Source organism: Malus domestica, chromosome 02, assembly GCF_042453785.1.
Source record: "Malus domestica chromosome 02, GDT2T_hap1".
Lineage (NCBI taxonomy): Eukaryota > Viridiplantae > Streptophyta > Magnoliopsida > Rosales > Rosaceae > Malus > Malus domestica.
The window spans coordinates 9,885,152-9,902,063 of record NC_091662.1 but is presented as its reverse complement, the minus strand read 5'-3'; the positions used below and the strand labels follow the sequence as shown (position 1 = coordinate 9,902,063).

General features: G+C 36.9%; 2 protein-coding genes across 2 annotated transcripts; one reads left to right on the top strand and one right to left on the bottom strand.

Annotated features, from left to right (window-relative positions):
- Positions 1-8,129: 8,129 nt before the first annotated feature.
- LOC103456056 (F-box protein At4g35930-like) lies at positions 8,130-10,809 on the top strand. The gene is made up of 5 exons (XM_008395691.4): positions 8,130-8,323; positions 8,626-9,098; positions 9,914-9,988; positions 10,087-10,196; positions 10,278-10,809. The coding sequence occupies exons 2-5, from the start codon at positions 8,748-8,750 to the stop codon at positions 10,525-10,527; spliced, it is 786 nt and encodes a 261-aa protein (XP_008393913.2). The 5' UTR covers positions 8,130-8,323; positions 8,626-8,747; the 3' UTR covers positions 10,528-10,809.
- A 246-nt stretch (positions 10,810-11,055) lies between these two features.
- LOC103456065 (translation factor GUF1 homolog, chloroplastic) lies at positions 11,056-13,256 on the bottom strand. The gene has a single exon (XM_008395699.4). The coding sequence runs from the start codon at positions 13,187-13,189 to the stop codon at positions 11,141-11,143; it is 2,049 nt and encodes a 682-aa protein (XP_008393921.2). The 5' UTR covers positions 13,190-13,256; the 3' UTR covers positions 11,056-11,140.
- Between the last annotated feature and the right edge of the window lie 3,656 nt (positions 13,257-16,912).

Here is a 16,912-nt window from a genome sequence, read left to right as displayed (position 1 = left end):
TTCACGTTAACTCCATAATCCCAATTAAGAGAAAAACATGGGAAATGGTATTAAGCACTAAATTATTCCATGTTAATTCCACTCCTAATCCAAATTAGGTGGTGGTATGATAGTGTAGTTTGTGAGGGGTATGATATTTGCTTTCACAACAAATATTAAATAAGGCCTCATTTGGCGGCTCAAACGGTACAGAAGTAGTGGAACCGATTTAATTTATCCAATGCTTAATTAGTACATATGAGCACCAAATAACTGATACTGTATTAGTATTACTGTCCGACCTTTTATACAGCGTGCCAAATGAGGCCTAATATCAATGTCAATAGGGCTCACTGTAGTGAGAAGTAATGAAATTATAACATTAACGCAAGCAAATGCTACCTTATGTGCAATATCAATTGATATTATAAGTTCGGACATAAAATGTTACTAACATAAGCGTGTCCGAATTGTAAATATACGAATCCCTATTTAGCTAACAACATATTATATGTGTGTTGGATTTGATATTCAATTGGTGGTACCCGTTGCGTGGCCTAACAAAATTCTTCTCTTCTTAGATTAACACCTCCGGTGTCCTAGAGTAGAATATCTTTGTATACAAAATTAAATGACATTCACACCACTAGCACTCAGGTTTGACTTTGATACTTAATTATGATTGACTTATTGTATGACTTAACTCAATGCTCTGTTTCATCGTTATAAAAAAAATATATTCAATAAAGTATAACTAACTAATTTAACGTCCAATTGGTTTGAAAAACTTAGGCCTGTTTGATAATCATTTCAGTTTTATTTAATTTTAAACTTGGTAACTACTTTAAATGAAAACTGAAAACTAGTTTTTAGTTTTTTATTTGCAGTTTTCAAAAAGTAGTTATTACCAAACAAGGTTTCAGTTAAAAAAAAAGTAAATATTAAAAACTGAAAATTGAAAACTGAAAATAAAATAGTTATCAAATGGCCTAGATTTCAGTTTTTTTTTTTTTAAAAGTAAATATTAAAAACTGAAAATTGAAAACTGAAAATAAAATAGTTATCAAATGGCCTATAAATAAAACAATGTTAACATAATTTGGCATCAAAACATTGTGAAAGAAACCTATTTTTACCCAATACTTTGATGCATATTTTAAACCTAGACATTGGGAATTTGAGATTTCAATGGATTTATAAATCCATGGATTTTTATGGAGTCTAATTGATTTGTAGAGATTCATGTAAATTTTTTTATTTGATTCCTTTGAAATCTAATGGGGAGATATGAGATTTGTGGATGTTTAAAATACATTACAAAATCTCTCTAATTCCCTCTAATTCATTAACTTTTTCAAATTCTATAAATCAAATTCTAATTGAATACACCTGGAATGTTATAAATTTCTTTAAAATTCTAATTGAATACACTTGGATTTCTAAGAATTTTAATAAACTATCTTAAAATCCTGATTGAATACACATTAAATTTGAGAGAATCACTTAAAATCCTGATTTAATACCTCTAGATTCATTAAAAAATTTAAAATCTCTCAAAATCCTAATTGAATACACTCCCCTTCATTTGTAATCTTGGAAAGGAAATAGCAAAACCCTATTCTTATCTCATACAAACTAAAAGTTGCAAGGACTCACAAAAAATATAATTTGTGTGACACGAATATACTATCACAATAGTATTTTGTACTCATAGCATAAGAACAAGTAGAAGAAAAAAAAACTAACATATATTCTTGTATTATTGGTACTGAACACCAATGTGACGATTTACTCAAGTCATAAAAGCCCTTCTACCCAAAAAGACTTAATAGTGCGAATTAGGTAAATTAGACTAGCAGCAAACCAATTCAGTGCCAAATGGGTTGGGTGGTACTTCCACTAAAAGTACAACTCGGGTGCTGCCTACCGTGCCAAAAGGCATGAAAATAATGTACGATTAACTTTAAAATTGTATTAGCAATTTAGCAAATAGGTGAGCCCAAAATTAAGTGTCCCCAATAAAAACGGAAATGAATCCTCTTTGGATTCCTTCCACCTAATCCTCCTCATGAAACAATTTGGATTCTTGAAATTTGATCAAATGGTTAAAATTATTATAACTTTTAGAGTGGGCTCGTATTTGTATATGTTTGATCAAATTTCAATGGTTCAGATTATTTGATGAAGAGAATTAAGTGATCCCTTTCCAACAAAAACAAGGTGCAACAGTTTGGCTGGCACTAGGGTACAGGCTGTGGCAGCAAACCATATCAGAAAATGTATTTTTATTTCTCTGCCTTTGGCCTTTGGGGAGTATAATTTATGTGATATAACTGCAAAAGTTTGGACCCTTTTGAGTGCTGCCAATGTGACCAATTTTTTATGGTTTTATTTGTGTAATTTTATATGTTTTAATTTTGTGGAGGAAGGAGGTTGCAATTTGCAAAGGCAAATGGAGGTACAGCTTGCCTTGGCCTAATTACTAGTTGTCTTGTCTATATGTTTGATCACGTGGATTTTAAGAAATTACCAAACAAATTTGTGAAAGAAAACTACTAGTCATTGTGATAAAACTTCGATCGGCTGAACATAAGACAAATATAAACGATTTATTCCATGAATTATAATTTCAATGAAAATTAAGTTCTTGAATTATTTTTTTCTGTAAAATAAGTCCCTAAATTTATTAAAATTTGATAATTTCATCCATACTATTATATTCAAAGTTATTTTATCCAATTTTTCGTCAACTTAAGTCAATTGACACACTTAAAGTGTAATACCGTCATTTTCTCGCTTAAACACCTTTAACATTTTATATAGGTTTACAAATCTAACGCCTAATTTACCCTCTAAAGTTAACCCTATTCATTATTTCTTTGTTAAATATTACTAATTTATCTTTCAATATGTATCACATGCAAGTAACATGACTTAATTAAATTGATGAAAAATTGAATCTAATAACTTCGAATATAATATCAGGGATGTAATTGCCAGATTTTTGTAATTTAAGGACTAATTTTTCTTGAAATAATAGTTTACAAACCTAATTTTCACTCAAATGATAATTTAGAGACTAAATTGACAGTTCGTCCTAGGGATAATTTTGACCATATGAGATTCATGATACCGTTCATTACAGTTCATCAAGAACAACGAATTGCGTTTAATAAATTATTTTCTAATTAGTTCACACTACTTAGGTTTCAATAATTGATCACTTTTTGCTACTCAAAGATAGTGACACAAGTCTTGTAACCACTTCCTTTTGGTGGCACCCTTGCTTTATATATAATACAATATAGATGAAGAATCTATGTACTATCTCATTTGAGTTTTCCAAATTGCCCCCAAGATTACTTTCTCTTTGAATAATGGGGGACGAAAGTGTAAAAATAAAAATAAAAAATAAAAAATGGAAGAAAAATCAATGATTTACCCAATGATGTGCACCCATTTGCAAAATTTAGTCTAGATGTTTTGAAAACAATGTGCTAATTGGAGAATAACTTACTCATGATTATATCTTTAATCTTCTAATCTCATTCATTAGGTGCTAATTTACATATCTCAGTCATCATATGTATTATGTGAACATGAACGGAGCCAATCTTAAAACTTTAGGGGTGGGTTGTGACGTTATTGTGGTGGGGATGTATATGTTACAACAGAGTGAACAAGGACGGAGGCAACCTTAAAGTTGGGATGCACAGTGATGTTCTTATGATGGAATATGATTATTAGAGTCGATAACTCGCACATAGACAACTGTCACTAGTAAAATGTGATCAGCTACCTTTTCATTTATAATTTTCTTGTCACATTTCTGGTTGCATTGTCACATTTCTGGTTGCCTAGTCACAACCATTGACAATTACGTGCCCAAAAGGGCCCTATGCCAAATAAACATCATTGATATGGGACTTAGTTGGTGAATACTTAAATGCGGAGAAATTTTTTAGTATGTCAAGAACACAGTTCGGTAGATTAAGTGTCATAATATAAGTGGTTAGGTACCTGAAAAAAAAAAACCACTTATTATAACATTTGGTGTACTAAACTGTATTTCTAACACACTGAAAATTTCTCCTAAAAGTAACAATGTCAATGTCTACTCAATTTGTATGTACTCGGTACTCTCATTCAATCTAAACCACTTCTTATAGGTGGTCCTCTCTGGCAGCCCGTGCCTTTCATTTATGCTGTTGCATTGTCCTACAAGTGTGTTTATCCAATTCAATTCCTAATATCTGAATCAATCTCTTTCATTCTTCTAACTTGTTTTTTCCTTTAACAAAAAGCAATTAAGGACAAGGATTGCTAATTAAACTTTGAAAATAACATTTTAAGTAGCCCGCAATTAAAGAAACTTCGAAAATTCAAGATTGAAATACGGTTGAGAATACGCCAACATGTCTTTGGACATTTGATTTTGGATTGAAGACAAAAACATTGATAATGTCTTCAATTTGGGGCTGTGAAGTTTTATAATAAAAGACCTCATTATTAGAGCAACTCTATTGTGGGATATTGCCATGGAGATTGGTAACAAATCCAATCCATTTACCCCCCTAAAGTCGCACCAGCCCAACAGGGTAATTGGGCTAAGGGGGAGCCATAGGGAGAGGTCAGGTGGAAGTCCAAAGCCCAAGTGTTTGAGGGGGAAGTGATAATAAAAAATATTTGCGTTAGGCGCGTCTCCGACACATTTTCAGACGATGGGGCCCGCATGTCAGCCTCATTCAGTTACGTTGAATCTGGACCATTTGATTTCCAGATCAACGGTCTAGTTTTTTCTGATTTAAATTTAAAAATAAATTAGAAATGTTACGGTGGGCCAAGTGTTACAATCTGAACTGTTGGATTTTCAACTTTTTGTAATCCAATGGTTCAAATTAATTAAGTTATAAAAAAATTTAAAATTAGAAAAAATTTCAAAAATCTCAAAATTTTAAAAATTATATATATATATATTATAAATACCTTACCATTTTCTCCCACCTTACACCACATTTCAATATTTTCAATGATTCTAAACAGGTAAGGACACGTCACGCAACGGAATTGGTTAAAAATCTTATCGAAATCTATTCACAAAAATTGTATTTTCGGATAACGACACGTGGCGTGACGATATCGGATAAAAACCTATATGAAATTAATTTTTTTTTGTTACTTTATAAAATAAAAAATACTAATATTTTAGTACGAATTGCACGAGTTATTCAATATACTATTCACTTGAGGGATTAAATTGCCTAATGCCAAGGGGAGCCTTTACATACTGGAAGTGCTCTTAGTTAGAGTGGAGTTAAGATATTTAAATTCTTCTTTTTCTTTGTCTCTATATGATGTGGGACATTTCAACACGCCCCCAAGAGATCCATCATCATCGCACGAGACCAAGGGACCCACCTATTACGTGGCAATATAAGCCTACTTCCTAGCTCTTATACCATTTCAAATTACCAGAGACAGGCCAAATGCCCACTTCCAATAACATGGTTAACAACAATATTATCCTCAACTTGTTAATTACTACTTACACAATACGACATATGTGAAATACCCTATACACGTATCATAAATCTTTACTGAATGTGACATTATCACAAATAACCTTGATATTAGTTAAAATGAGATTATAATATTTAAATCTTCTTTTTTTCTGTGTCTACCCCATAAGGCATGTTTCAACATATGCAGGACTTTACTTTTCGACATCACATGCAAACTTGCCAACTTGTCGTACAATTCATTCAAGGTCTTCAATTAGAGGGGATATATACGCTTTATCGGCCTGTTCAAAGTGATTGAGTGGGGAGGAGTTTGGGGTAAAAGCATTAAAGGAAAATTTTGGAAGGTCATCATTGCATGCCAACATCATCATTCATAAAACTTATCCCAATTGACCAACAATTCAACCCAATTCGCTTAATAAACGGGTTACTTGGGTTGTCTCGTATTTGTGTCAACTCGTGATTTAATCTATGTAAATAAAATAAAAATTGAAGCTAATATAACAATACAGTAACACATACCACTTATAGAAAATTCAGATTTGATTAATATAAGTCGAACAATGTAAATCGTATACATATTGGGTCATAAATTTGTATATGTTTTTAATTGTGTAACGTATTATGTCTGAAATTGTCACATTTCACCTTATTTTTTTCATAAATAGATCGTACTTGGATGGCGATTCATGACCTGTTTAATACCTTGAACCGAAACAACCCAAACCCCGGCACAAGACGACCCGTTCCCGCTCCCTACTCACGTGACCGGATTCTTGAACTGGCCGGATATGGAATGAAGCCCAATTCAGAAAGTTCTAAATCATCGTGCGTTGGGTCACCTTTGATAAGGCTATCCCAGAGCTATATATATGGCCCCATAGATTTTTCAGAAATTCAAATTTCTAAACTCGGCCGGTCCACCCGGTCCAGCCCAAACAAGTTAATTTTTTTTTGGAAACTAACAAGTTAATTTTGACGTTGAAAGTAAAACTAACTAATTTTGAGCATGGTTAAATCAACGAAATTTTTTGAACCTGCATTGACTGCAATGCCATATCTACATAGAAGCGGCAGTCACGGGTGGTTAGTGCTGCCATTAAGGGTCGATTCTGTACTTTTAAGAGTGAGTTTTTTCAATATGTCTGAAACACTGGCATATACATCATATGCATTATACAAGTAGAGGAATATTTGAAAAAAAAAATTTCCATATACTTGTATAATAACATTGGTGTTCCACTTCATGTTTCAGGATGTTAAAAAATCTCTCCCTTTCAGCATTTGATCCAAGCCCACTCCCTAGCTCTTTTTTTTTTGGGGTCAAACAATGGATTTTGTAAGATTGCTTGTGAGATTAGTACGTCACTAACGTGGTTAGAACTAACATCGTTATGTAAAGACTTAGCATATTTCCACCACTCTCCAGCTCTCGGAACAATTGAAATACCAAAAGCACTGACATTCTCACAAACCAAGTTTCCCATAACGGCCTCCGTCAAGAAAAAAAGTCCAAGGGCATATTAGTGAACACAAAAAAATATTTCGCTTTCCATCTCAAACTTTTAAATTGTGTAATTGTGTTTAGATGAGAAAACTTAAAATCACTAAGAAATTTCAAAATAATGAGAAATTTTAAAATCATTAAAAAAAATTTAAAATGACAAAAATAAAATGGCGAAATTTTATTTTTTTAGAATTTATGAATTGTTGTGTTTAGTTAACTCGGACAATGAATTTTAAATACAAAATTTAATGTATGTGTAGATACATTAATATATAAATGAAAGATAATAGTATGAAATGTGCTAGTAGTGATAGTAGCAATGGCGGTAACGATGATGGGTGGTGATGGCGATAGTGATCGCAATGGGTGGTGGCGATGGCCACAACTGCATATGGTGGTGACTGTAGCCATGATGATAATGATGAGGTGGGTGATGGTGGTGACCACTCTTAGTTGAGTTTTTTTATTTTAAACTCTCACTTATAGTCATAGTATTATGAATTTGCACAAATTCACATAAAATTTAAACTTATCAATTTGAGATCCTAAATTCTAAGTTTTACTCCACATAAAAATTATAAATTTATATGTTTATGAAATCAAATAAGAAAATTGACGCATGTTAATTTATAAATTCTGATTTTTGTGGAAATTCTAAGTTTATTTTCCTTATTCAACATATTATATGATTTTTTTCACTTCCCTCCAAACGTAATTTTCAAATTTACAAAATAGTCCACCCAATTAGGAAACAAGCCAAAGTGTTAGTATCTCCAATAGAATCCTCTTCGGATATTTTTTGTGAGGATTAGATGATTTGTGAATCGTGTCCGTTAATCGTACATTATACGATCAGTTTTTGTCAGGTACTATTTGTGTTTAATTTTAATTAAAATAATTTATAATCGTACGATATACAATGAACAAATACGATTTATAGATCTCCGGAATCCTCGTAAAGAGTCTAGCACGCAATCTGCGCCGTCCGATATGGCTAAGCCTAAAGACACCCGCTGTCCCGGAACTCTCTGCAGTTAACTACGACCAATAACAGAGAGCCACGTAAGAGTAACCTAGATTATTTACACGACGGCTTTTATTTTGTAAAAAAAAAAAAAAACTGCTGCTGTGAAACTTTCGCGGGCATTTGCATCAATTTCAAATCGAGTAAAACCCTAGCGGCCCCATTTTCCTTCTCTCTCTCTCTCTCGCCTCTGCGTTTGCTCTGCTACCTATTATTTATTTTTACTTTTGTAATTTCTCCCAAATTCTGTGGCTACGATGCTCTGGGTTTCGGTTTGATTTTTTATGGAAGGTATGAAATTTCTGTAATTTTTTGCTTGTTTTATGATTTTTTTTTTGTGGATTGGACGAGCTAGGGACCATGGGTCTGTTCGAATTTGGATAATCTAGGGTTTCTGACGAGTTTTCTGTTTGTGATTTTGGGTTTTACTGATTGCAATTAGAAAAGGGCTGGAGGTGATTTCAAACCGTAAAAATGTATAGTTAGTTAGAATTCGATATTTAGTTAGCAATTTTATTCTGTTTTACTGTTTTTTTTTCAGCTTTAATTTCTGTCTTGGTTCGGAAACTAAAGATTGAATTCTTATGTTTCAGATTTGATAGCTTATGGCTGCTTAGGTTTTTTTGATTGAATTGAGAGATTGAAGATTTATTTATTGGGGAAAAATTAGGGATTTTGGTCAAAATAATTTCGGGGTGAAACTAAAAAGGGGAAGATGGGGAAAGTGTCTCCAAAAGAGAGGAATTCGAAGAATCCGAAACAGAAGAAGCAGCGGGGTTCCAGCAGTAGGTATCTGAAGCCCGGTGCTCTTGCCCAGCTTAAGTACAATAAGGTGTCTTCAGCGAAGTCTTGTACTGATCTGGGGAGGAAAAGGGTGGCTGTGTTTGAGAGCAAGAAGGCTGAGGGTGACATGGTGCTTGAAGATAAGGCTATTGATAAAAGGCCATTGATGTTATCCCTTGTGAATTTGGCTCGGCAGAATAGTTTGTTGAAAACTCCGAGGACTCCTCGCTTTGAAGACTGTGAGTCGGAGTCCCGGCTTGAGTCCCTTCCCATGGATTTGCTGGTATTGTTTACTATCACTAACCCTTTGTTCCAGTGTTGACTATGTTGACTATGTTTTTGTTTGTGTTAAACATGATAGCATCATTTGTGCTTGTAGAAATGTTTTGTATGTTGGTATAAATCACTCTCTTTGTAAGCGTGACATCCCACTAATAACTTCTGAACATTCGGCAGTCAGAGTCTAGGAGAGGCTGGTTGTTTTGCAATTTATTTGTGTTTACTTGGGCCTACCAACCACTTTTGATCAGGGTATTGGATTGAGGAAAAACTATGCATGAACGTAGACAATATTGTAGTAGGTTGGGGTTTTTAATTTTAATGTTTTCGAGCGTACTTGTGTTTTAGTTGAATTGAGATTTGTAATGTTTCTGCTTTGTTTCTTGCTTTTCATATTGGTGTTAATATTTTTGCAGAAAGAAAATGATTTTTTTTGTTTTGGATTATTGATTAGTTACTAAAAAATGCTTTGGAATGTCTAATAGAACTGTTAGGTCTTTGATCTATGACTCTAAATTATTAGTTGTCATAGCCTTTAATCCCTTCTTGAGATAGATTCTACTTCTTTTTTCTTTTGATGAGTATTTTGGACCAAATTTGTGCAGTGCTTAAGTTTCGACGTGAAACTGGATATTAAGTCTGATACATGTTATGGTGTTGTTTAGATATACAAAAGACGTTGCATGACTACTCTCCATGTTATAGATCAGGATGTGTAACTGCTTGCTTCTTACGTGCGCTCACAGACGTAGGTTTGGATTTTTTCAGTTTGATACATCCATGTACTTTCTGTACTGATTCCTCTTTTTGCAATTGAAGGTTAAGTTATTGTGTCACCTGCACCATGACCAACTGAAGGCACTTTTTCACGTTTCTCAGCGGGTTAGAAAAGCTGTAAGGCCCTCTCTCTCTGTCCATATATTTATATATATACTTACATATATGTATATATGCATATGAACACAATAAAATGTTTATACTATTGGAAACAGGTTGTAATTGCGAGGCAGTTCTACTTTAATTATACAACTCCAGATCGCTCTAGACAGGAGATGTTGAATACAATGACACCCCATCACGCAGAGCACTGGCCTTTTCTAAAGTTTGTGTTCTGAACTATGTTTTGTCACTGTTTATTCTGTCCAGTATGTTTTTTCCTCTGAGTTTTACATGGTTTTTGCAGCAAGGGAGATGGGAATGGTGTATGGATTCAGAGCCCCCATACTCCAAAAGCACCGAAACATGGTCCCAGACCACCATCCCGCCTCAAAGTCTCTGAAATGAGGCAGGTTGCTGCAGTTCTCTTCCAGGAGTCAAATTTCGCCTCAAGATGCATGGTGCCATCTGCCATACCAAAGCCCCTGTGCAAAAATCGAGTTCTGTTCTACGAGGACGAGTTATGTCAGGCTGTTGCTCAGAACAAACTTCTTTGAACTCGTTGCCTCATGTTTCCATATGTATATATAGTTTCTTTCTCGCATCTATAGGCGGTGTGATCAGGGTAGGGAGTATGCAATTTTGTAGAGTTTGCTGGGTGCAGTTTAGGAGATATGGAACCTCATATCTGAATCAGGAGGCGAAAGTATTCAGGTTACGGTGTGAGAGTAGTAGTTTTAAAACTGGTCACTTGTATATTTCCGTGTTTCGGAACAACGGCTAGTTGTATTCCGAGCAATATCGTTTCTATTTTATGCTAAATTTGAGTTCTGTGCAAAGAGCTTCATTATTTCTCTTACGTTTTATGAACATTTGGATGCTCCTAAATCTGTAAATCTAAAGACAACACTGTAAGCATGCTCATTTCTTGGGAAGCAGCATATTGAAGTCCAACATTTAACACGAAACATCAGATTTATTACTGTCATTACATATGTTAACATTTGATTTGGAATCTGTGATTGTCTTTTTTTCTTTTTGAAAACCCTAAATGTTGTCGGAAACCAAGTATGCGAAGATAAGGATGGAAAATGAACAAGTTTTTCATACATTCTACAAAAACAGTTATCATTTACACAACAATGTTAGAAGCCTTAAATGCTTCTTGTATCACAATACCTCCTTTTCGAGTTTCAACACGGCCATGAAGGCTTCTTGAGGCACATCAACTTTACCAATTGCCTTCATTCGTTTCTTTCCCTCAGCCTGTTTTTTGAGCAGCTTCTTCTTCCTTGTGATATCTCCGCCGTAGCATTTCGCTAAAACATCCTTTCGGATTGCTGATAAAGCTTCACTAGCAATCACTTTTGATCCTATGCATGCTTGAATGGGCACTTTAAACATCTGCCTTGGTATAAGCTCCTTCAGCTTTTGTGTCAAAGCCCTCCCTACACCATATGCCTTGTCCTTGTGTACAATGGTTGCCAGCGGTTCTACAGGTTCGCCGTTAATCTGAATATCGAGTCTTATTAGATCGCTTTCTTTGTATCCGATAAAAGTGTATTCCATGCTTGCATAACCTTTGCTTCTGGACTTGAGCTGGTCGAAAAAGTCGCCTACCATCTCAGCCAAGGGTAATTCATATGTGAGTGATGCTCTATTCTCAGCAATAAACTTCATTTCTTTAAACACTGCTCTTCTGTCCTGTGCCAACTCCATAAGAGGACCGATGTACTCCTTCGGTGTAAGCATCTCAATTTTCACAAGCGGCTCCTCAATCGACTTCCTTTTTCCAGGCTCGGGAAGAGCAGATGGATTTGAGCATTCAACAACCTCACCACCTACACAATTCACTTTATACACAACGCTCGGGGCAGTAGTTATCAGACTCAGATTGTACTCCCTCTCCAGCCTCTCCTGAACAATTTCCATGTGGAGAAGCCCCAAGAATCCACACCTAAACCCAAAACCCATAGCGCTTGAAGTCTCTGGCTCAAACTTCAGAGCAGCATCATTAAGCTGCAGTTTCTCAAGTGCATCCCTCAGCTCAGGAAACTGGTCTGCATCCACAGGAAACATGCCACAGAACACCATTGGAGTAGCTTCCTCATAACCCGGCAATGAACTTTCCGCCTTTCGACTATAATGAGTGACTGTATCCCCAACCCTAGCATCAGCCACTGATCTTATAGAAGCCGAAAGATAACCCACCTCGCCGGCATAAAGTTCCTCAACTTGCTGCTGTGTTGGAGACAAAACCCCAATCTCATCAGCAAAATAATCCTTCCCACTAGCCATGAAATAAACCCTATCCCCCTTCTTAATCCTCCCATCAATCACCCTAAAATACACAATAACACCCCTATAAGGGTCATAATAACTATCAAAAATCAAAGCCCTCAATGGCTTATCAGCATTCTCTGCCGGAGGAGGAACTCTTTCGACAATCGCGTCGAGAATCTCAGTGATCCCAATTCCCTCCTTGGCAGAACAGAGTATGGCATTGCTGCAATCCAACCCAATAACCTCCTCAATCTCCTTGATCACACTATCCGGGTTAGCTCCCGGGAGGTCAATTTTGTTCAATACAGGGATAATCTCCAAGTTGTTCTCCAATGCCAGGTACACATTCGCCAACGTCTGCGCTTCGACACCCTGCGAAGCATCGACGACAAGCAGAGCGCCTTCACAAGCAGCAAGCGATCTAGAAACCTCATAAGAAAAATCGACATGCCCAGGAGTGTCAATCAAATTCAAACAATAGGGCTCACCATTTTTGAACCCATATCGCATTCGGGCAATCTGGAGCTTGATGGTGATGCCCCTTTCTCTCTCCAAGTCCATGTTGTCGAGAAACTGCTCCTTCATCTCGCGCTTCTGCACAGTGCCGGTGGTTTCGAGCAGCTTATCGGCCAAAGTCGACTTGCCATGGTCGATGTGGGCGATGATACAGAAGTTCCTGATGTGGGAAATGGGGACCTTGGAGAGGCGATCATGGCCGAGCTGGGAAATGGGTTGGGTGCCGGTGGACTGGCAGATCACTTGGTGGAGGCTGTGGCGGCGAGGGCGGGAGGTTTTGGAGAGGTGGAGGAGGGTTTTGGAGTGAGAGTAGAGAGAGGAGGAAGGCAAGAAGGAGGTGGTAGTTCTGGGGTGGGAGCGTTGGGGGGTGGTGGTGGTTGTGGATAGGAGGAAGGTTTGAGCAGAGAGGTCTGCAGCCATGGCGGAAAAGCTATGGCGTTGGATTGAATTGTATGAATGGCTTGGGCTAAGAGCTTGTTTTGGATTGGATTTTTTGACCAATGGTGTGGCCCATGTAAAAACTATTTTCTTTTTAATTTTTTTAGGGAAAAATAAATAAAAAAATTAAGGCTTAGTAGTCGAAATGTTTTCTAAAATTGCCATTGAGTCTCAGTTTACCCCTTGAAACTGGTTTTGTCTCACTTTGCCCATTGAAACTAACATTTTCAACTCTTTTGTCTTACTTTACACACTTTCGTTAATGGACTGTTAAATTTAAGGGTATTTTAGACATTTCAATTTTACACATTTATTTACCTCTAGCCCTTCCACTAGACATGTCACGCTCCGATCCCAACATACGTCGAAAATCAACACGTGGCAAAGGAAAAATAACGTTCGTTGAATATGACATACCATACGGAATGAAATACTTTAGCTACAACCCAAACTAAAAAGAAGGTGGTTAAGTTCTTCACAAGACATTTACAAATATGTACATCCTAAAAAGAAGCATAATCTTTGCTTTACTAAGAACAAGTTCGACGTGCTCAAAAGTAAGTCCTAAAAGATAAAGTACAAGATATGATGTAGGGGTAACCTAACACTCCAAATCTCTGATAACTGAACTGCTACCCCACCTACGAACTCCTCGAAGCTACTCAGACTTGTTACCTGAAAGATCAGTGCCTACACCATTGGAATGGTGCACTGGGTAAACAACCCAGATAAGCTACAAAACTTGTGTGAGCGGCAATAATGCAAAGTATATGATACTAATAATAAAACCAGCCATCAGTCATAATTTATAAATCTTGAACATAAATCATTCATAAGAAATCAATACCAAACCTTGCAAACTCCAAATGAGTCACACAGACATCCAACGGCTATTCTAAATCAAAACTCAAAGTTCTCGAAACCAAAATTCACGGATACACTCAAAACTAGAGCTAGAGAGATGTCGCTCAGTCGAAGCCTACCCAAGTAACCAAATAGGAAGTGGCCCCCCAAAGCGGATTAACCAAGCAGAGCCACCATTGAGAACGTAACCAAGTAGGTAATGATCCCTCAATGCGGATTAACCAAGCAAAGCCACTCCTACAACTATTAGGAAATGATCACCCAATGCGGATTAACCAAGCATGATCACCCCTAAATGTGTATGGCCATACCTAGGATATAAGGATCGTCCAACGTAGATTAACCAAGCGTGATCCACAATTAGTATGGTCCCTTAACGCGGATTAACCAAGCAGGACCATCCATGTACCATTGCTACGTGGTGCAGACTTAGTGTCACCTAACCCCATGACACTAGGGTAACGGTCCCTTACAATCCCTCATGTTTATCAAACCATCAAATATATATTTCAAAACACAAACCATCAACAGTTCAAATATCCAAGTCACATAATGTTTCATAAGTAGAGTGATGGCAACTTTATAACAACAATTATTTAGCATAAGACCTATTTTAAGAATCCATGGTGTAACCACAAAGTATATTAGCACCGAAGATTTCAAAGCAATAACTATATCACATAGATTAAAATCACTCACCTGAGGTCTACATTAACGCACTCTAGCATGAAATTCAAGGCATCAAGCTCTATCACCGCCTAAAACAAAGCACAAGTCCACATTTAGGTTTCTCTCGATAAATTCACATACCCAAAACTCTCATAACTCTCCCACAACGACGTTTAATGAAAATCAAACCGTCGATCAAAGGTATGGTCCATGATCTTACATCACTTGCTCCGTAATATCCAACCATTAGATTTTCACTAGTAAGTCCCTAAGGTCCTTAACAATATCTTCAATAGCATACTAAAATTTGGTGTCAATTCAATGGTAAGATCGTCAATTGTTAGAATATTCAAGTGGCGGACCTTATCGAAAATATACTCAACCAACATCATTTCATAAATCAAATGTCACATATCGAAAAATTCGACTTTTCCAAAAAATTCTCAATTTTTACAAGGATGAAGATCTCAACAAGTAGAGTAAACTTTATACCTATGGAAGAGTCCAATTTGGTCGAGAAGGCCCTCAAATTGGCTCGCACCCTTCGAAACTCTAAGGTGGGTGTTCTTCAATTTGGCTTCCTTGGTGTTCCTACGCTCCAACCACCAATTTGGTCTTGTTCCTGGGTCCAAGGGAAGTTGATTAAGGGTGATGATGAATGGTGATACTCACCAGAACGACGAATCGCCATCGAAAACCCCTGGGTTATCCGGTGGAGTTATACCCAAATTAGACCTTGAAAATCCTTTATTTTTGGTGGAGATGGAAGGAAGAAGATAGTTGAGCAAGTTGCAGGTGAAGGAGATAGGAAAATCAGCTGAGAAATGGAGGAATTGATCTGAAATTGGCCAGTTTGAAAGTGGGCTGGTGGAGCACACGGGTTCACAAATGGGGGAGGGAGAATTTCAGCTTCTCTCCCTTTAATTGGTCATTTCTACCCTTAAAAAAATCTGATTGGTCCCCCTTTTTATTAGACTAACTTAACCTTTAGCCCACATGTGGAAATTAAACAATTCCTATTACACCCACCCACATTTATAAAAATATAATTATGTAATTATCCCCAAAATATTATGAATTTATCAATTTAGTCCTAAAGTTACTACCCAATCAAGTTTATCCTCAAGCTGCCACGTGGCAGTACCCCAAACATCCTCACATTTCTCTCTCTGTCCCCCCCCCGTGACTTCACCCTCTTCTTCTTTCTGTCTTTCCTTCATTTCCCTCTTAATACCCTCATCTCTCTCTCTCTCTCTTCACCGAGACACACACACACACACATACCCCCCCCAACTGCATCACCTGCGAGGAAGACCACCATCATCATTCCTTCGTCCTTCATTCTCTCTTTTTCCTGTGCTGCGAGGACGAAACCCATGAACTCTCCGGCGAGTTTCCTTTGTTTTTCCGGTGAGGTAAGTTCGGATTTGACTTCCTTTTCGTTCCGTGTGAAGCTTGGAAGGAATTTAATGAGTTTTATTTTGTTTTTATCAAGGTCTTAGGACGAGATCGACTCGGGTGAAGGCACACCCATCTTCGGCGAACTAGTGGGTGTCGAGGGAATTTCGGTGCATCTTCGGCCATTCTACGACAAAAAGGAAGGTATAAAGTTGTTCGTCTCATCTTGTGCTTCGTTTTGGTACCTAGATCGGAGGCTAGGGTTGTAGTTTGCAGTCGGCCGGAGCTGTAGAAGCTCCGACGTTCTTCTCTGGTACACCCAGGCCTTTCAGGCCGATTCTAAGGCACTCGAGCCTTAGGCCCGTGGTGAGCTCAGCCCAAAACCCTAACCCATTTCCTTTTTAATTTTATTTAAATTGTTTTAATAACCCAAAAAGGTTATCGGGCCGTTTTGTTTAGGGCCTGTAGCCCATTAGACCAACCCAAAACTTTTTTTAGGTTTTATTTATTTATAGTTTTAAGAATTAAGGCTCTTGGGCCATTTTAATTAGGTCTTTAGGCCCGTGTGTTTAAGACCCCTATATTCAAGGCCTTTGGGCCAATTAAAGCCTGGGCTTTCAGCCCTTTTTCCAAACCCATTAACCTTAAATCTAAACCCAAACCCTTAGGGCCCAATCGGCCCAACCCTAAAGCCCTAAATCCAAATCCAAGCCCAGTCTGACCTTTGACCCATTTGACTCAGTGCTGACTTTGACTTTGATCGGTCAATGGTCA